At 47.0% G+C, this 21,350-nt stretch overlaps 2 protein-coding genes across 7 annotated transcripts in view; both read right to left on the bottom strand.

Moving 5' to 3' along the window:
- The window catches only part of FEZ1 (fasciculation and elongation protein zeta 1), a 94,356-nt gene extending 88,225 nt beyond the window's left edge, over nt 1-6,131 (bottom strand). Inside the window, exon 1 of one of the 5 annotated variants that reach the window (XM_066606649.1) lies at nt 6,117-6,131. The gene's annotated coding sequence lies outside the window, so the exon portion shown is untranslated. Of the gene's footprint in view, nt 1-1,237; nt 1,387-6,116 lie in introns of those variants that run through there. The other 4 variants (XM_066606650.1, XM_066606648.1, XM_066606652.1 and 1 more) reach the window with 4 other exon arrangements.
- Nucleotides 1-21,350, bottom strand: part of LOC136632055 (pyruvate carboxylase, mitochondrial-like) — a 217,674-nt gene that overhangs the window by 192,442 nt on the left and 3,882 nt on the right. The window contains exon 2 of one of the 2 annotated variants that reach the window (XR_010793130.1): nt 15,543-19,120. Coding sequence is in view for 1 of the 2 variants with exons in the window: in XM_066606634.1 (XP_066462731.1) it covers nt 15,593-19,120 (3,528 nt within the window). In the remaining variant the exon portion in view is untranslated. Of the gene's footprint in view, nt 1-15,420; nt 19,121-21,350 lie in introns of those variants that run through there. The other variant, XM_066606634.1, reaches the window with a different exon arrangement.

Here is a 21,350-nt window from a genome sequence, read left to right as displayed (position 1 = left end):
TGTATATTACAAAGTGCATTAATATGGCCATACAGAAGTGTATACCCCCACTTTCTTTCACGGGACAACCCCTTTAACTGTAAGCTTAACTGGAGCAACCAGTGTCAGGCAGCTGCTGCATATAGGATCATGGGGTGCATCAAAAGAGGTCTAGGGGCACATGACGAGAACATTGTTCTTCCTCTTTACAAGTCACTGGTCAGGCCACACATGGTGTATTGTGGACAGTTTTGGGCATCGGTACTCAAAAAGGACATATCAGAGCCTGAGCAGGTACAAAGGCGGGCAATTAAAGTAATACATGGAATGGGTGGACTATAGAGATAAGCGAGTATACTCGCTAAAGGCAATTGCTCGAGCGAGCATTGCCTTTAGCGAGTACCTGCCCGCTCGAGACGAAAGGTTCGGGTGCCGGTGCGGGGGAGCGGTGAGTAGCGGCAGTCAGCAGGAGGGAGCGGGGGGGAGAGAGGGAGAGAGAAATCTTCCCTCCGTTCCGCCCCGCTCTCCCCCGCAGCTCCCTGCCCGCCGCCGGCACACGAACCTTTCGTCTCGAGCGGGCGGGTACTCGCTAAAGGCAATATACTCGCTCATCTCTAGTGGACTACAATACCCAGAGAGTTTATGAAAAATTGGGGTTATTCACTTTAGAAAAAAAAACTGCTAAGGTGCGACCTAATAACTATATATAAATACTAACTGATATACCCGGCTTTGCCCAAGTTAATTTAGTACAGGTGTTTACCTGTTGTTCGCACAGAAAATATTATGGAGTCATGATTTCTTTAGAGGAACCGAGGAATAAAATATGTATACACATAGAGGAGCGCTAGATTCTCCTCAGACTGCATGTATTGATGTCCCTCTGCAGAATGTGCCACCCTTCCACTCTCCTCACTTTTTACCCTTAAAGGTAATGCCCCTTTTTATTCTAGTTTACCCCCAGACTGGAGCTTGCAGCCTCTTCTTAGCCTTAAAGGCATGCTCCATTCCTGCAGTCCATGGCCGCTTCCTTATGTACTTTACAGCCTTTCAGTATATGCACACAGAGGTCAGGTAGATTCTCCTCAGTATATACACATAGAGGTGAGGTATAGTCTCCTCAGTATATACACACAGAGGTCAGGTAGATTCTCCTCAGTATATACACATAGATGACGGTTACACTCTCCTCAGTATCAAACTACTAACCCTGACCTGTCTGTTTATGCGTGAGAGAGTGGGTTTGTGAGTGACTTACATGCTCCGCCCCTGATCACATGACGGTGACGTCATCAAAAGTCCTTCATTCCCAGTGAGGGAGTTACATGCTCCGCCCTGATCACATGACAGTGATATCACAGGTCCTGTATGCACACGGCTGCTGTCCGGGCAGGTATTCGTTAGTATTCCATATCAACTGAGGCCACAGGGGATTTGTAGTCTGCCCGTAATCTGCACATGAATGCAGGAACTTTGATGACGTCACAGTCATGTGATCAGGGGCTGAGCATGATGGTGATGTCATCACAGGTCCTTCATCTCCATTGCTGTGCTGCTTCTGATCCCTGTTGTATGGGATGAACAATGTATGTAGTAGTGCTGTGTGTGTAATTTGCATGTAAAACAGCTGTGTGGTTCATTGCACCACCAGAAACACTGGTACTATAAATTTCCTAATAATTACTAGTCAAAATACTAATGACGACTTGTCCGGCCGTGCGTTACATGCTCCACCCCTGATCACATGACTGTGACGTCATCACAGGTCCTGTAAGCACACTGCGGTTGTCCGGCTGGGTGTTTGTTAGTATTCCATAGTAACTGAGGCTGAGGTGGTTCGAAAGGGATGGAATAATAATGAACACTTACAGCAGCTGTGTGCTTACAGGACTTGTGTGAGAGGAGTCCAGGGTCACATGGCTAGGGAGTGATCAGTGTGTGCAGGACTCTGCTGTGCTGCTTTTGATCCCTGTTGTATGAAGAATATATGTAGCAGAGCTGTAAGTGATGTACATGTAGCAGTGCTATGTGTGTGACGCGCATGTAGCAGAGCTGTGTGGTGCATTGCATTAACAGAAACACTGGTACTATATAATTTCCTAATAATTACTATTATAACATAGAGGTGAGGTAGATTCTCCTCAGTATACAAATCATTTCCCTAGGCTTTATGGTTTCTGAGAAAAGAACTCTCTCATGTATCACGGTTTTTCGTGCTTAAAATTGAATATTGAAGTTGCGATCCCTTTACTTTTCCTATTTAGGAACTAAAGAATAGTTGTGGCAAATTTCACATTTATGTGGTACAGATGTTCGTTATTAGTTACATTACATAGGGGTCACTTACTTTCGTGTTTACTTTTGCTTCAGCGGTTTAGCCATGAAAAGGTAACAAAGAGGCAGACAGAGTTACTTTCGCATTTATAATATTAGTATGGATATCAGGGGACAATACAGAGATCTCTACCATCATCTATTTATACGCAGGACTGTCACTATAACAAGGGGGCGTCCTCTATGTCTAGAGGAAAGAAGGTTTCTACACTGACATAAAAAGGGTTCTTTACTGTAAGAGCAGTGAGACTATGGAACTCTCTGCCGGAGGATGTGGTGATGGAGAATTCACTAAAAGAGTTTAAGGAGGGATCTAGACGCCTCTGTTGAGCATTACAATATTTCACGTCATATCACTCATTACTTCAGAGGGGTCGGTGATCCGGGGATTATTTTGATTGCCTGATGGGAGTCTGAAAGGAATTTTCTCCTGTAAATGGGGAAGATTGGCTTCTAGCTTATTGGGGTTTTTCGCCTTCCTTTGGATTAACATTGGAGGAAGGCGTGGCGGAACAAAAACACGTCACTGCATTGTGGTTTCTTACACTGACCAATTAGTTCTATGGCTGTTACCATTACATTTTTTTATCCACAATAATGTATTGTAGTTCCTACCATTACAACATTTAGGCAGTATAGTTGCACTATAGTTGATATAATTACAGAATGTATGCACTATAGATAGTACTACTGCTTCAGAAGGGCATAAATACCAACCATAGTGCACTATAGATAGCAACTAATAATAATCTTTCTGTAACACCTTACAAATCAGAGAGTACATGTAGAGACTAAAGGCTCCTGTCCACAGATGATAGTCCGGTGCATTACCGTGGCGATATGGAAAGCGCAGCCCCCTGTCCATGAATAGAGAATCATAGCGATTCCCCACTCATGGGACTCAAATCGTTGCATGCCATGATTCTCTGCGATGAGCCTATCTGTCAGATAGGCTCAACACAGAGAATTGTCACTTCTCTACCCTGCTCCCGAATATTGCAAGCGATATTCTGCCTCGCCCGTGGACAGGGAGCCTAAGTCAGACATTAATTACAGTATAAAACTAATAACCAAATTGAACAATAGGGGCACCACAATTCAATGGTCTTACCTTTACCTGTTCCAGAGCTTGATGTTTTCTTCTTGGCTGCCGCTGTTCCTCTGCATCACGCTGCTCTGTCACGAGTCAGGCACATGTAATAACTTATGTGTTTTAGAAAAGGTCTCTGCCTCATTATTCTGGGTTTTAGCAATAAGGTCCATAATATTCCTGTACTCTGCTAAGGTGTTATTATGATCCGTTTGTTACTCACCTGACTAGCATTCTTGTCTGCTGCCTGTCCTGACCTCTGTCTGTTTATCGCGAACTATGCCTGCCTCAACCTCTGCTTCATCTAGGACTCTTGCCTGCTGTCTTGGTACCGCAACTTGGTATCTGCAGTTCAGCTACACATCAGGCATTGCTAATGGAAACTATTCTGGAGGTAACGACCTGCCCTTTGCCTAAAGCAAAATCCATAGCTCCTTGTGGTTGAGGGAAAAGAAAAACACAATACTTAGACTCCATTCTCTGGTGTAGCCCAACTCAAATTTAACAAAACAGTACATCTATATGTCCAGTAGACCTTGTTAATTTTCTTAGGCCATAGACCAAGTTAAAGGGGTTGTCTCGCGAAACCAAGTGGGGTTATACACTTCCGTATGGCCATATTAATGCACTTTGTAATGTACATCGTGCATTAAATATGAGCCATACAGAAGTTATTCCACTTACCTGCTCCGTTGCTAGCGTCCTCGTCTCCATGGTTCCGTCTAAATTCGCTGGCAGCTTGCTTTTTTAGACGCGCTTGCGCAGTCCGGTCTTCTGCTCAGCGCGAGCCGCTTCAGTGTGTTAGCCGCTACAGCTCTTCTGCGCATGCGCAGACGAGCTGTAACCTCTCGGGAGCGCGCTGGAGGGCCATTCTGCTACCATCCTCTATTAGAGAAAGGTGCAGAAAGGTGCAGCAGCCCAGCCCAGCGGAGACGAGAAGCCCAGCCGAGAAGCCCTGCCTAGAAGCCGCCCATGTAAGTGAGGGGTCGGGGATGATGTGTTTACCTACCGCCCTGCCCCGTAGCCCACCGCCCGGCCCCGGAGCCCACCGCTGTGCCCCCGATGCTGCCGCCGTGCCCCCGATGCTGCCGCCGTGCCCCCCGAGCCTCCCGCTGTGCCCCCGATGCTGCCGCCGTGTCCCCGATGCTGCCGCCGTGCCCCCGATGCTGCCCGCCGTGCCTCCGGAGCCTGCCGCCGGGGCCTATACATACATACATACACGCATACATGCATACACTGGCATACACACACATACATGCATACACACACATACATATATATACATGCACACACACATACACATATATACACACACACATACATATATGCACATACACATGCACATACATATATATACATGCACACACACATATATATATATATATACACACACACACACATACACACACACATACACACACACACATACACACATATATATATATATACACACACACACATACACACACATATATATTTATATACACATACACACACACATATACAAACACGTGTGGGTATATATATATATATATATATATATATAGTGTGTGTGTATATACACTCACGAATACGCGTATGCGTATACTCATACACACGTATACTATATCTATCTATCTATATATAGATAGATATATATATATAAAATGTGTACACGCATATATACACACACATATATATTTAGATGAAAAAACTATTTCATCTAAAACAGTGGCAAGTGAATTGCAGGGAGGCATTACAGTACCTTCTGCTGAGAATTCAGCACTGGACAGCTCCCTGCTATTACGAAGCCTGGATTACTTATGCAGGGGGAAAGGATCAGCACTGGACAGCTCCCTGCTAAAACGAAGCGTGACCGGCGTCTCGGGACAGAGCACGTCGGGCTGAAGCAAGCGCAGGGAGAAGAAGCGGCGGCCATCTTTGGGAAACTTTTTATAAGTTCATGAAACGCCAGAACTGTAAGTAGGAACCGGCTTTAAAAGCCATTTACATTGGTACTTAGTAATGTATGCTGAAGAAGGGGGACTGGGCAAAAAAAATATTTCACTGCTGCCTCGAGACATCTCTTTTAACATTCCTCTGCCCGAAGTCTATGAGTTGGATAATGAACCTGCTTAACAGGTACCCATGAAGACCAGATTTTCCAGGCCTTATACAGCGTCATGTCTGGTTTGAAAACCTTGTACCCTTCTACTGGTGCTGCATCTGCTTCTACACCAGTCCAGCGCATGTCTCCACAACTTTTACCTGGTAGTTATTTGCCTATTCGTCTATGTTATGATGCCAAACTCAAGACCTAAAGAGGTTTTCTCAACCAGTGTACCATTCATTTCTTCTGAAAGGGCTAAACTTGCATATATCGTCTACCTGTTGACGGACGAGGCAATGGTTTTAACCCTTTTTTGCTTGGAATGGAGGGACGGGATTATATCTGGCCTAGAATTGTTTCTGATCACCTTTAAGAGGGTTTTTGAAGAACAAGGACAAACCTCTTCTGCAACCTCACCTCTAAAGTGGTTTCACCTGGGTTCTTATTCCGTCAAACAATATAATAACCAATTCTGTACTGTGGTCTCTGAGCTCAAGTGGAATAACAAGGCACCTCTCCTGGGAAGGCCAAGTAATATGTATTAACCCCTTAAAGGCATTGTCTGAGTTATGGAAACCCCTGTCACTGGGTCCCCATGCGTTAAAATAACAAATCAGCAGTTACCTCTTCCCTGGCAATCAGCTCCGGTCTCCACTGTCTTTGCTTACAGGCTGCTGTGACGGTCTGTCAATCTGCCATGATTGCTGAGCGCTGTCTTTGGCTGCTGCAGCTTGTTTGTAGCCTGTAAAGTGACATCACAGGGAGACCGGACCCCTGGTGGGGAAGCGATGAGTAAGTGCTAATTAGGTATTTTATGGCATGAGGGACCCGATGACGAGTTTCCTTAACTTGGACAGCTCCTTTAAGGTCAAGCCATTTTTCATTTTTTCAATTCCACATTTGAAGAACCATAACTTTCTATTAATGCATCAAAATAGCCAAACGAGGGCAATTTTGTGGGATGAATTGTATTTAATGATGGTACCATTCAATTTTGTAAGTGGGGTGAAAGGGAAAAGATGCAACTGCACTAGTGTTTTTCCAGGTTTTGTTTTCATAACGCACTTCATTCTGTGGGTTGTATAAATTTGTTGTCACTGTAATCATAGTTTTCTATTTTACTACACTGAAAAAAAGAAGCCTTTTGTTTTGTTTAAATTCTTTATTTATATTTTGAACTTGGGTACAGAAAGGAATTTTTTATTTTTTTAAAAATTCTTTATTTCTCATTTTCAATACAATTACATATATTCGTAATCAGGTATCAGAAAGCAAACGCATTCAACCGACCAGTGCATTCCAGTCTCTATTCGGTACTATAACTCTGAGATAATAAAGGGTCTCTTAGTTTCCTTGTCAACTTCTTTTGTCGTTTGGACTGGTAAGCGATTGTGTGCTCGGTCTGGATATCTCAAACCGGCTGCTATTCAGGGTTGGATGGTCCTTCCAGTATTCTATTCATACTAGATCTCTTGTTTGGCTTCAGATTCTTATGCATCTGGTCACAAAATTATCTAAATCTAACTCAAATAACCGTGAACCTATTTAACGGGTGAACGTTGGACATAACATAGACGTAGGGAAGAACGTTAGGGATTCTGACATTGAGGGGGGTGGGGAGGGATTTAGTATTCTTTAATTGCTGGGGTTTAGGAGCCTCTGGTATTCCGGCGAGCCTTGGAACTCCAGCCAGTAGTACCATGTCTTTGTGAACTTTTCTTGGGTTCCACTTAGTGTTGCTGTAAGGTCCTCCATCTCCATCCGCCCCTGCATCGCGTTGAGCCATAAGGCCACCATTGGAGGGGTGGTCTGCCACCATAGTCTCGGTATACATAACCTCGCCGCACTGACCAAGTGCCGTAGTATTGAATTCTTGTACGTCAGTAGGGGGATCGTGTTGTGATGTAGTAGAAAGAAAGCTGGTGTTTTAGGGATTGGGTGTTGGGTAAATTTGGAAGAAATCCACCAGACTTCTGCCCAGAAGCCCGCCAGCATCGAGCAGTCCCAAAAAATATGTAGAAGAGTCCCTTGTTCAGTTCCGCATCTCCAGCAGAGAGGAGAGACGGACGGGTATATTTTGTGTAGACGAGAGGGCACCCTGTACCAGCGTGAGAGTAGTTTGTACCCGGCTTCTTGTATCTTACTGGAGATCGAGGAAGAATGTGTGAGTGTATATATTTTTTCTCTTTCCGGTGGGGAGAGAGTGACCCTAAGGTCCTCTTCCCATCTCTGAACGAAACCCGGAGGGTGGGGATCGGCTTGGAAGTTGAGGATGTTGTATAGGCGTGACAGGGTGTGTCTGGAGGGCCCTTCCATGCTACATATAGATTCAAAATGAGTTTTTGTGCGGGTAAATGTGTTTGGGTGGGGTAGGGATCTGAGGAAGTGTCTCAATTGTATTGTCTCCAAGAAGGGTACTGGGTAGGGGTCTGTTAGTCTGGCCAGGGTGTCCGTCGTTACCCAGCGGCCTTCCTGCAGGAAGTGGGAGGCTCTGAATTTGCCTTCCTGGAACCATATGCGGAAAGCCTTGCTCTCGTTACCCGGTGGGAATGCTGGATTCCCCAGTACTGGAAACATTGGGGAGGGTTTGGGAGCAATGTCTGGTCTTGTGAAAACTTTGTTTACTGTCGCAAGGGTGGGACCAATGGTGGGATGCTGGGCCAACTCCGGCGGAGTCCGCTCTTGGATCCAGGGGAGCACCACGAGAGGAGTGGGTGTTGGCTGCTTGTTCTATGGTAATCCATTGTTTGAGGACCCCGTGTCTATGCCAGTCCACTATCCGTGCCAGATGGACCGCTTGGTGGTATCGGGGGAAGTCTGGGAGGCCCATTCCCCCTTCTTTTTTCGGTCTTGTCAGGATGTTACGTGCTGTACGTGGTGGTTTGTCTGCCCAAATAAATTTCGTCATCAGGGATATTAAGTGTTGAAAAAATTGTCTGGGTATGTTGATAGGGAGCGCTTGGAGTAAGTATAGGACTCTGGGCAGGATATTCATTTTGAATATCGCGCATCTGCCGAACTAGGAGAATAGGCCTTTTGTCCATGCGTTTAGGTCTGTCTTAATTTTGCCTAGGAGCAAAGGGTAGTTGGCTGCATACAGATCTCCAGGGTCCGCTGTAAGATTGGTACCCAGATATATAATATGGTGATTCGCCCAGGAGAAGGGGAACAAACTTTTTAGATCGCCAACTAGTGTTTGAGGAAGAGATATGTTGAGGGCTGCTGATTTATTATAGTTGATTTTAAAGTTTGATAACTCCGAATATCGTTTGATTTCGGCTAACAGATTTGGTATTGAGATTCTCGGGTTTGTGATGAAAAACAATAAGTCATCCGCATATGCCGCAATCTTGTATTCCGAGTTAGCTAACTTGATCCCCGACACATTCGGGTTTTGGCGTATGTGATTTAGGAGAGGTTCCAGGCAGAGGATAAAGATTAATGGTGATAGGGGGCAGCCTTGTCTCGTACCGTTCGAGATATTGAAGGGGGAGGATATTTGTCCATTCACTCTGACCGCTGCCGTAGGGCGCGAGTAGAGGCTCTGGACCCATCGCAGTATTCCAGGGCACAGTCCCAGGTGAGACATAGTGGCAAACAGGAAATCCCAGTCCACTCTGTCAAACGCTTTGTCCGCATCTGTGGAGAGTAGGCAGGAAGGGAGGGCTGTTTTTTTGGCTTGATATATTAGATTTATGGCTTTTGTTGTGTTGTCTCTTGCTTCTCTGAGCGGGACAAATCCCACTTGGTCTCCGTGGATTGTGAGTTGCAAGAGAGGGGAAATCCTGTTTGCCAATATTTTGGCGAATAGTTTCAGGTCTACGTTTAGTAGAGAGATGGGGCGGTAGCTCTGGCATTGCGCGGGGTCTTTTCCTTCCTTCGGGATCACTGTAATGTGTGCTCCCAAGATGTCTCTGGGCATTTCTTTCCCATCATTGAGGGAGTTGAAGGCACGTAGAAAGTGTGGGGTCAAAGTCTCTGCATATTTTTTATAATATGCAAGTCTGAGCCCATCTGGTCCCGGAGATTTCCCCGAGTTGGCATCTGCTATGGCCTCTGCCAATGCATTCTGTGTAATCGGAGTTTCCAGTGCCTCCACTGCCTCTGGTGGGAACCTGGGGAGGTCTGACTGTTGTAGGTATTCCCTTATTTTAGCTTTGCGTTTGGTCCTCTCTTGTTCTGTTGTTGATGGAGACAGGTTGTAAAGGGCTTGATAGTAATCGCGGAATGCTTCCGTTATCTGCTTGGGTAGATGTAAGGTTTTGCCGGGGGACGGGACAATATGGGGGACGTATGTTCTGGATCTGGTTACCCGGAGGGCCCGTGCTAATGTACGACTGGGTTTATTACCGAACTCATAGAAATGACGTCTACACTTTATTAGCGACCCCTTCGCCTGTGCCAGGCAAAGTGTACGCACTCGTTCCCTTAGCTGCGTTAATTCTGCTCCTATGGTACTATCTTGGTTAGATTTATGTCGAAGTTCGAGGGCCTGAATCTGACCCAGTAGCTCGCGAAGCAGTGATCCCCGTTCTTTTTTAATACGTGAGCCTAACGCTATACAAACTCCTCGTATTACGCATTTGTGGGCTTCCCAGACTGCTAGAGGGTTAATATCTGGGGTGTAGTTGTTCTGGAAGTACTCTTCTAAGGCTCCTTGTATCTCTTTTGAAGTCTCTAGGCCGTGAACAAGGGACTCATTCAGGCGCCAGTGCCATACTCTGTCATGAATTGTTGGGAGCGATAGTGATAATGTAATAAGCGCATGATCCGAGATTATGATGTTATCTATTTCCACCGATGTCACTAGTGGAAGAGATGAGTGGTGCAGGAGAAAGTAGTCGATCCGGGAGTAGGAGTTGTGGGGTGGGGAGAAATAAGTGTAGTCTCTGACATCGGGATGGATAACCCTCCAGACGTCTATCAGTTGGTGCTTGTGGAGTGTTTTCCTGACCCTGCGATGTGTGGCTAGGCTGAGGCTATTACTTCCTTTGGACGTGTCAATCTGGGGGTCAAGTGGCATGTTAAAGTCTCCGCCCAGTATCAGGGTGCCCTCTTTGAATTCTTTCAAGTCCTCCAGGGACCATTCGAGAAAGGTCACCTGGTTGGAGTTGGGAAGATACATTGTGGCTAGGGTGACTGTGGTGCTGGCGAGCTTACCTTTGACAAATAGGCATCTTCCCTCGGGGTCGGACCTCGTAGCCGAATGTTCCCACGGGATTGAGCTGCCGATCAGGATCGATACCCCTTTAGATTTAGATTTCGGGTTCAGACCATGGTAGGCGTGGGGGAACCTGGCATCCGAGAATCCGGGGGTCGCTCTTGCGCAGAAGTGGGTTTCCTGTATGAAGGCCACCTGAGCTCGCTTTTTCCAGAGGAGACGGAGAATGGAGGACCTTTTCTCTGGGATGTTAAGGCCCTGTGCATTAAGAGAGGCAATAGTGAGATTTGATACAATAGGAGGCATTTTGTAGGATCGTATCCTGGTCTCGTTATCCCTGAGCAGGAGTTTGACGGTGGTGGGAAGAAGGGGGGATGAGGTGGGATTGGGGATGTAGGGGAGGACAGAAAAACAGGAGGGCTGTGTTCACACGGGGTAAGACAAGACTCAACAAATTTTACAATATTTCTACTTTACGCAGGAGACCCGTTCTCCCCCTGTGGAATAGGGAGGAGGAGAAAAGAGGGCCCCTGGTACCCTACTAGGGGAAGCGTAGGAGAGCACAAAGGATCAAGCCGTCACAGTCTCTGGAGTATAAAAGAATATGAAAACAGTAGCGTCAAACCGACTGTCCAGATTTCTCGCGAACGGGTTCTGGGTCGGAAACAATAGAAATCAGACCGTGAGACTCCGTCGATCCAACTCGCCGTAACATGTACGTCTTTTTCCAGGAGGAACCGATAGACCTGGCAAGAGAAAGGGAGAGGTAATGTATTGGAAGGGCCCAGCTAGGCCGGGGAAATGTCCACAGCGCATAGCAAGGCTTTATAGACTCTGAGAACTGAGCAGTGTCCTGGGTGTCACGGTTCTATTGGGTGAGGTTGTCTTCCGGTGGAAGGGTCCAGTCTGGGATTGGGATCTGCGGTATTCCCAGGAAGTTGAATGCCCCTTCTAAATCTGTCGGTGAACGCACCGTGAATATCCAGCCCCGTTTTCGGAGGATCAGATGGAAGGGGTGTCCCCATCTGTAGGTGGCGTCTGCTTTGCGAGCTGCTTCCAGGAGGGGGCGAATCGTTCTCCGGCAGTTGAGTCAGTCTAGATACATCTGGTAATACTGTGATTTCCGCGCCATTATATTTGATCGGGCCTTATTCTCATGCCATTCGTTGCATCTCTTCTTTCTGTCTATAAAAATGCACTCGGCAAATTACGTCTCTCGGAAAGTTCATGTTTCTGGCTCTTCCGCCTTGCAAACGATGCACTCTGTCAAGTTCGATGGTCCTGTTGTCAGGTCGCTGTAGCAATTTGTTGAAAATGGTGGTCACATGGTCGTATAAGTCTTCTGGCGGTATGTCTTCTGGAAGTCCCCTCAGTTTGAGGTTGTTGCGGCGGCCCCTGTTTTCGATGTCGTCTACGTGGAAAGTTAATTCCCTTATTTGTTTTTGTTGTTTTTCGATTGTGAGTGCCATTTGTTGAAAGTCTGTCACTGACGCCTCCGTATTTTGCTCCAGTACTACCACCCGTTCGGTCAGGTCTTGCACAGTGTGGGCAACTGCGTTGATCGCTGTTGCATGTTGTTCTTTAATACGTCTAATTTGCTGTTCTAGATCTTGCTTGGTGGGCAGGGCCCGTATCATGACCCATAGCGCTTGAAGTGTCTGGGAATCATCCATGGGTGGGTCTGCGTGGTCTAGGAGTGCGCACGTGTGGGAGAGTGGTGGAGGCCGGGGTTACCAGGTTGGTGCCATAGAGCCCCATCGCGGGTGGCGAGGTGTGGCAGAGAGGTGCGGTAATGGCTTCATTTTCATGTCCCCATGAGTCTGGCCCGTTGCCCTGTGGAAGGGGTAGGGCTGTATTCTGGCCTCTGAGGTTTGTTGTTGGGGGTTCATGGCAATAATAAATGGCCGGAGGTGGACTTCGGTTTCCCTGGGGGGACGCTGCTGGGGTTTGGGGGAGTGAATATGGCTTCAGTGGTGTCTGCAGCGTTGCTTCCTCGGCCCTCTCTGATAGCCCTGTTTCTGAGCGGTGGTTGGGTTACAGCATTCTCATCTGTGTGTGATGACTGCGCTCTGTGGTGGTTTGGTGACGTTTTAGAGGTGCAGTATGGTGCGTCTATTCCCTCTTTATCCCCTTGGGACCAGGACCGCTTGGCTTTTAGGTCCTGCAGCCCGTCTCCCGTTTGTGTGGGCTGGTCGCTCATGTGGTGGAGAGGGGCCCCTGGGTTACCGCTGCTGCGGGGTAATTGCTCTCGGTGGGGGTCTGTTGTTCTGCTGTGTGAGCAGCATGGGGTGTCCGGCGCCATGTGGTGTGAGCAGCGCGGGGTGCCGGCAGGCTCCGATGCGCTCGTGTACCTGCTCGTCGGCGTCTATATTGCCTGCCCCGGGTCTCTTTCCTCTTCGGAGCTCCCGTCTCGGGATTTAAGCGGCGCGTCTTGATCCCTAGTGCGGGGAGACGCTCGCTCTGTGGGGTGCTCCGGCGCCATGACGGTGGGACCGCGTGCTGTACCGGGGGTGCTTTTGCTTTTAAGGTAGCGGCTCAGTGAGGTGCCCTTGCCTGGTGTCGGCTCTCCTCTCCTTCTGTTCCCCTTTCTCATGCCGGTAGGTGCTGTGGTTCTCTGTTTTTTGGCAGTTTTGCAGGGTAACGGCGGAGGAGCTCTGGACTGTGCTTCTTTACTCCCCCATGCTCAGGCCCCGCCCCCCAGGAATTATTTTTAACTAGAAAGAATACGTTGCCATATTTTGAAAACCAGAACATTATTTTTGCATAGATGGGGCTATGTGAGGACTTATTTTGAGGAATAGGGTGTAGTTTTTGTGGATATAATTTTGGTACATGACTTTTTGTAAACTTTCAGATAAGGTGCCCAGATAAGGCAATTCTGGCATTGTGTAATTTCTTTTTTAGGGAATTCATCATGTAGGATAAGTGATTAAACGACTATGTGTACATTGGTCAATGCAGTCAGAATCCACCGGCTATAAGGCCACCTTCACACGGGCGACACGGCATCGCCGCGATGTCACTGCATATTCTCACGGCAATACCACGATTTTGTAGCACCACATGCAAGGATTATCAGAGGAGGGGTTAAAATATAAGCCCTACCCCGAAAATAAGCTTTAACTGCAGAAAAAAAAAAGTATACTTCACCTAGAAGCGCTGTCCGGGGCTCCGCTGTAGCTTCTTCCTGGTCCCCAGCGCTGTTTTTCTTCATCTCTTCTGGCTGGGGATTCAAAAATCCCCGCCTCCTGGAAGCACTGGCTGATGCTTAGGTAATCAAAGCCAGTGCTCAATGAATGGCTGTGATAGGTTCATTGAGCGCTGGCTGTGATTCGCTAAGTGTCAGCCAATCACAGCCATCGCTTCCAGGAGGCAGGGGTTTTTCAATCCGCAGCCAGAAGAGATGAAGGAGAATAGTGTTGGGGACCCGGGCAGAAGATGCGGCCGGGCTAATAACACTTCTAAGGTGATGTATACTTTTTTTTTTTTTAAATATTACAAATTTATTGCTTAGGGTCATGAAATGCTGAACTATAATGATTACTAGTAAAAATAATGTATTTTTTACATATTTCAGTAGCAGGATAAGTAGTTTCAATGCTTCATTTTGCACACAGTAATATGTATACTTCTGCAATCTTCACTTATATGCAAAGTATTGTACTTCTGTTCAAAGTGCTGAAACCTACTACAGAATCGTGTTTCTCAGAAGATGCAGAGAAACTGATATAGAAGATGGCAAGAAGTACTCCAGCGGTTATAGAGCAGCGATAAGGGGTTACACATGCCTTCCCTGGATGTAGCCACTGGTCTTTAGCTGCTACACAGTCAATCACTGTATGTAATGGGTAATGTAACATGTAGGGGTCTATAATGCATATATTATCCCTATGGCCTCATGTCCACGGGGGAAAATATGATTTAAGATCCGCAGCGGATCTCCCGCGCTCGGATCCGCATCCCATAGGGATGCATTGACCACCCGCGGGTAGATAAATACCCGCGGATGGTCAATAAAAGGGATTTTAAAAAAAATGGAGCATGAAAAAATCTGGACCATGCTCCATTTTCGTGCGGGTCTCCCGCGGGGTCGGCTCCCGCGGGCTTCTATTGAAGCCTATGGAAGCCGTCCGGATCCGCGGGAGACCTAAAATAGGAATTTAAAAGAATTAACTCACCCGCAGCGGACCGGGAAGGTCTTCTCTTCCTCACGGCCGGATCTTTCTTGCTTCGGCTCGGCGGATGTGCCCGGCGCATGCGCGCGGCACGTCGGCGACGTGCCGCCGGCGTGACGAATTCATCCGCCGGCCGAAGAAAGAAGATCCGGCCGCAACGCAGAGAAGAAACGGAGCGGATGGGAGGTGAGTTTATTCTCATTTATTCCTATTTTCAGCGCTCATGTCCGCGGGGCAGGAGGGACCCGCTGCAGATTCTACATGTAGAATCCGTAGCGGGCCCGATTTTCCCCGTGGACATGAGGCCTAAATATTATGGAGCTGGATGGAGCAGCAGCGGTAGTTTCAAGTTCAGCCATTTGCAGTTTGGCACTTAAAAGAGAAATTGGAGAGATTTATACTTTATGTGAAACATCTGACTCCTTTTCAAACAGTAAGCAATCACCAGCAGAACAATTTCTCTGCACCAAGACAAGAGGACAGATTGGCAAAAATTTTTCTAATGTGCGCCTGAAAGCCCAGAAAAAAGCATTTGTGTGTGCTATTTAGCAATTTTTTTTTTCTAGCAAAGTGAAAATAATCCAGGTATCAATTTAGGTCCCTCCACCCACATGAAAAGCACTTTATTCACATTGATAAGACATACTGTCAGCAGCATGGGGAGACAACCATACAGCACCCTCTCAAACTTACTAAGAGGACGCAGAAAACTAGGCGTTTCACTAATACCCTTCCTTGCATGACTGTTCCATTACATTTTCAATTTATTCTATTTCTAACACAAGATCTTCACCCTCCAGATGCATGTCAGGTTTCACATAGATCTTCTTGACTGTTCCAGAGACTGGAGAGTTTACCAAAGTCTCCATCTTCATGGCACTAAGTACACAGAGAGGTTGTCCCTTCTCAATGGTTTCCCCTTCTTTCACCTTAATGTCAATCACTTTTCCTGGCATGGGGGCACCAATCTGGCCTTTCACGTCCTTTAGGGCCTTGGGGTGGAAGTGCATCTCCTTCATGGCCTGAGTATCTTTAACAAGGACGGATCGAAGTTGACCATTAAGCTCAAAGAAGACTTCCCTTTGGCCAGCCTTGTTCAGATCTCCCAGAGCCAGAGCTTTTATGTGCAGCGTTTTGCCTCGTTCTAATTCCACCTCAAATTCCTCAGCAATTTTGGGTCCTTCCAAGAAGAGGCGAGTATTGAGACATTCCACAGGACCAAACTGTGTACTGAAGTCCTTGTACTCCTCAAATACTTTGGGATACATAGCAGCTGACATAATATCCTCTGGAGTGATATCATCGTATTTGCTCTTCAACCCTTCTTCCAGCTTAGTAAAATCCAGTGGTGACAATGAGGCTCCAGGTCTACCTTCAATGCGGGGCAGGTCTTTCAAAACCTTTGAGCGTAATGGTTCTGGGAAACCTCCATAAGGAATTCCAACATAACCTTGTAAGTACTCAACTACTGAGAGTGGGAAGGAGAGTTCATCAGCCATAGTCTCAACCTGCTCACGAGACAAGCCATTGTGCACCATAAACTGTGCCAAGTCTCCCACAATCTTGGAGGAAGGCGTTACCTTAATGACATCTCCAAGAAGTTTGTTTGCTTCAGCGTATGCCTTCTTCACTTCCTTGAACTTGTTCCCCAGACCCATGCTGTGAGCCTGGAAATGAAGGTTGGTGTACTGGCCTCCAGGGATCTCATTCTCATAGACGTCCGCATTTCCAGACTTCATGGTTGCTGTACAGTCAAAGGCAGCATAGAGACCTCTAGCTACCTCCCAATACTCACTATAGTCAAAAACCTTCTCCAGCTGGATTTCTGTGTCTAGATCTGTGCCCTTTGCGCATGCCACCAAAGCCCCCATACTAGGCTGAGAGGTCATCCCAGACATTGAGTCAACCGCTACGTCTACAATGTCAGCTCCAGCTGCTGCACATGCTAGCATAGATGCCACCCCAGCACCGGCTGTGTCATGGGTATGCACATGAATTGGGATGTCTGGAAATTTTTCTCTGAGAGCTCGAATTAGCATATCTGAAGCTTTGGGTTTCAACAATCCTGCCATGTCCTTGATGCACAAGATATGTGTTCCAGCTTTGACAAGCTCCTCAGCCAATTTTACATAGTAATCCAATGTGTACTTAGTGCGAATAGGATCTGCCACATCCCCAGTATAAGAGATGGCCGCTTCTACAACTCCTCCAGCTTGGCCAGCAGCTTCCATGCCCAAAATCATATTCGGCAGATAATTTAAAGAGTCAAACACCCTGAAGATGTCCATTCCATTCTCTTTTGCTACTTCACAAAACTTGAAAACAGCATTATCAGGATAATTGGTATATCCTACAGCATTTGCACCTCTGAGAAGCATCTGGAAGGGTATGTTAGGGATGAGCTCCCTTAATTCTTGCAATCGCCTCCAAGGGCATTCATAAAGGAATCGCATGGCAACGTCAAAAGTTGCTCCTCCCCAATTTTCCAAACTAAACAGGTTGCTCAAATTGTGAGAGACAAATGGAGAGATCTTTTTAAGGTCATGAGTACGAACACGTGTAGCAAGTAGTGACTGGTGAGCATCTCGAAATGTGGTGTCCATGAGCAGAAGTCCACGGTGTTTGCGTATGGCTTTTGCAAAACCCTCTGGACCCTCACGAAGGAGGACATCTCTAAACCCAGAAGGTGGCTCGCTCAGTGGGATGGCTGGTACAGTAGGATCTATAGCGGATGGCTTGGCTTTAACAGGAATGGGTGTAGTCGGTCCATTCACCATCACATGACCCAGGTAGTGAAGGAGTTTCTGTGCTCTGTTCTGTACTGGTCGAAGGTTGAAGAGGTTAGGATTTTCATCAATAAACTGGGTGTCCACCGTTCCATGCAGAAACTGATGATTATTCAAGACATTTTGCAAGAAAGGGATATTTGTCTTCACTCCACGTATGCGAAATTCTGCCAGCGCTCTACTCATTTTGGTAGCTGCCACTTGCTGATCTTTCCCATGTGCAATGACTTTCACAAGAAGGGAGTCATAGTGAGGGGATATCATAGCTCCTTGGAAGGCTGATGCACTGTCTAATCGGATGCCCATTCCTTCACCACTCCGGAACACCTCAATTCTGCCAGTGTCAGGCTGGAACCCACGAGCAGGATCTTCAGTGGTGACTCTACACTGTATGGCACAGCCATTAATACGGATATTTTCCTGCTTCAGGCCAAGCTCAGGCAAGCTTTTTCCTTCTGCTACATGGATCTGAGCATGAACCAAGTCAACATCTGTTATTTCCTCAGTCACTGTGTGTTCCACCTGCAGACGAGAGTTGACCTCTATGAAGTAATGTTTGCCATTCTTATCCACAAGGAACTCAACAGTACCTGCATTTTCATAGCCAACCTGCTTTGCAAGTTTCACTGAATCATGGGTCAGCCGATCTCGGAGCTGAGGGTTTAGCTGAGCAGCTGGAGCTATCTCCACCACCTTCTGGTGCCGTCTCTGGATAGAGCAATCGCGTTCATAAAGATGTATCACATTACCATGTTTGTCACCAAGTATCTGGACCTCTATGTGACGTGGCTTTTCAATGAACTTCTCCACAAACAGGGCTCCGTTTCCAAACGCAGACAGCGCCTCTGAATAAGCCCTGGTATAATTCTCTTCCAGCTCCTCATAACTTCGCACCACTCTCATGCCTCTGCCGCCACCTCCATAGGCAGCCTTGAAGATTATAGGGAATCCATATTTGTTAGAAAATTCCTTGGCCTCTGTTACACAAGTAATAGGAGAATCTGTGCCTTGAACAACCGGAACACCAGCACTGATTGCTATGGCACGGGCCTCCACTTTGTCTCCCATTTTCCGTACCACCTCAGGAGTGGGGCCAATGAAGCGTACGCCAGCATCTGTGCACGCCTGTGCAAAATCCGCACGTTCTGACAGAAAGCCATACCCGGGGTGAACTGCATCCACTTCGTTTTCCTTAGCCACCTTTATGATGTCAGGAATGTGTAGGTAAGCCTGGACCGGGGGCAACCCCTTCCCTATAAGATAGGCCTCATCAGCCTTCTGTCTGTGTATCTGCCCAGTGTCCTGCTCAGAATATACCGCCACTGTCCTTATGCCCAGTTCTGTACATGCCCGAAATACTCTGGTGGCAATTTCACCTCGGTTGGCCACCATAACTTTCTTGATAGGCTTGTACGCCACATGTTGGCTGCTCTGGAGGGCTGCATTCAGCACAGAAGCACGTTTAACAGCTAGGAAGCGCAATCCTGTCTTCACACAGCGCAGCATCTGGAAGCAAGACAACACACTGGTCACACACAGATCAGATTGTCAGGCGATTCGATCGTAATCGGTCACTGCAATAGTCAGGATAAAGCTATGATGGGAGTGACAAGATCGCTGACGTCAGCTGCTATAGTGCCGGCTCCCTTGATGTATACTTTTTTTTCCCCTGCAGCTAGGGCTTATGTTATGGCTTTGACACTAGGATTTCCTACTGTCAAAGTTGCATCGCACCGCACGAAAGTCGTGTTTTCGTGCGATGCAATGCAACAGAGAGGAAGGCTCCATAGGGCAACATGGGCTACAAAGCTTCACGAGTTGCAGGCATATCGCGGGACCCGCAAGGTTTTTGTGTCGGGTTGTTGCATGCTACAAAACATTGCACGTGTGAATTATCCATAGGAAAATATGGGCTTCACAGACATGAGACTTGCAGCATTGTAGCAACGCGACTTTGAAGGAGGCCTAAAGCATGCTAATCTCCTAAACTTGTCCCAGACATCCCCCTTTCTCCAAAGTCTATGATGCATATATATGTCATGAAGAGGTCAAAGGGAGATTCCCATTCCGGGAATCCTATTCCAATGTGTTTGAAGTTGCAAAACAATGCACTCACCCAGAAAATGCTCCGTTCTCCAGGTATTGGAGATATTGATTCCTCTGGTTGTTTACTGTTCACTGCCAGGGATACTGACCACCTCTTCTATTTAAAGAAATATCAGAGCACAACAGTAACTTTAGAGGTAATTTCCATGAGCGGAAATCAACTGCGATTTTCCGCTCGCGAGGGAGAATCGCAGCTGTCTGTACGCCGATATTCTGCATAGTGGGCACAGCGGAAGTACCGCAAGAATCTGCGTCTTGTGCACCGGGCAAGACACTCGCGACGGATCCAGAAAGGCAACAATAGGGTCTCTGGGGAGCGCCAGGTCTGATTCTGCTGCGATATTTCGTACTTGGAATCCGACCCAGCTGTGGGCATGAGGCCTTACATGAAAGAAATGTGCAAGCGGCAGCGATTTCTATTTCTTTCCAGAATAGAAAAGTGTGGAACTTTGCACCAGACGTTTTGCCTCAGACTGTTTGAAATAGTCTTTGTTATGCTGATTAACCTTTCCAGGCTTTGTATGTATACAGGAACTTGTACTATACACGGGACTGAACCTGTTTACATCATAATTTACATTAGTACAAATAAAGATTTTAATATCTTAATTTTCTTTGTCATGGTGCTTTCTGTAATCCCATAAGTAAATATATTCTGTCATTTGGGTTACATGTGGCCTATATTTATTTTGCATATGCCCTTTGTTCATTATCCCCTTAACGACACAGGATATAAATTTACGTCCTGGCTCCCTGGTAAAGCAACAAGAGTAAACTTATGTCCTGTGCATGGCACTGGCTTAAAATCAGCGCCCGCTCGTGCAATCTGCAGCTGGAGCCAGCTGTGACAAAGCCCTCATGTCCATGGGCACACACGGAAGCCCGCAGCGGAATCCGATCTTGCCCATGGCCAAGGACAATGTGGGTCTTCTGCTTACACATCCGGGTCTTCATTTCCTTCACTGCGAACATATGCGGAAGCGCCGGCCGGCATGCGGCCGAACATGCACAGTAGAGGTTTTTTTAAACTTCTGCTTTCCCACGAAATTCGCAATTCAATTGCGGATGGGCTGCTGATCAGACGGCTTCCACTGACTTCAATGGAAGCTGTCTGTGCGGGATCCGCACTAAAATAGAGCATGCTGCGATTTGTTTTCCAGACGGAAAGGTCTGCAAATAAAATCCCCTTTCCTTATTTCATTTGTGGATGCCCATGTTTCCCTACGAGCGGCTTGCTGCACGGATTCAGCAAATCAAACCCGCCAGTGGACATTGGGCCTAACAGGCGGCCTCCCACTGCACAAGCAGATTGCTGAAAAAAGGAAGTCGGGCAATAAGTGGAGTGGGCGCATGCTATACACAGCGGCCAGTGCGGAAGCCGCTGTTTTGCCCTGTGTAGTAAACAGCGTAATTATTTTGGCTTACAATGCACATTTTTTTGCGTACGCAATCAGTTTTTTTCCCACACTCGTGAAAAACAAAATGCAAGAAGGCCCAATCCATTTCATTTTTTTAAACCTGTGCCAACGTGCACAAAAACACAATGAATACGCATGCAACCATGCGGTTGCTGCATTTTTGTATGATCCAATAAACTTTAATGGGCAAAGTTGGTCCGTGAGTATGAACA

This window comes from Eleutherodactylus coqui, chromosome 6 (genome assembly GCF_035609145.1).
Source record: "Eleutherodactylus coqui strain aEleCoq1 chromosome 6, aEleCoq1.hap1, whole genome shotgun sequence".
NCBI lineage: Eukaryota > Metazoa > Chordata > Amphibia > Anura > Eleutherodactylidae > Eleutherodactylus > Eleutherodactylus coqui.
Note: the sequence above shows the minus strand (reverse complement) of the source record. Positions and strands in the feature narration are given on the sequence as shown.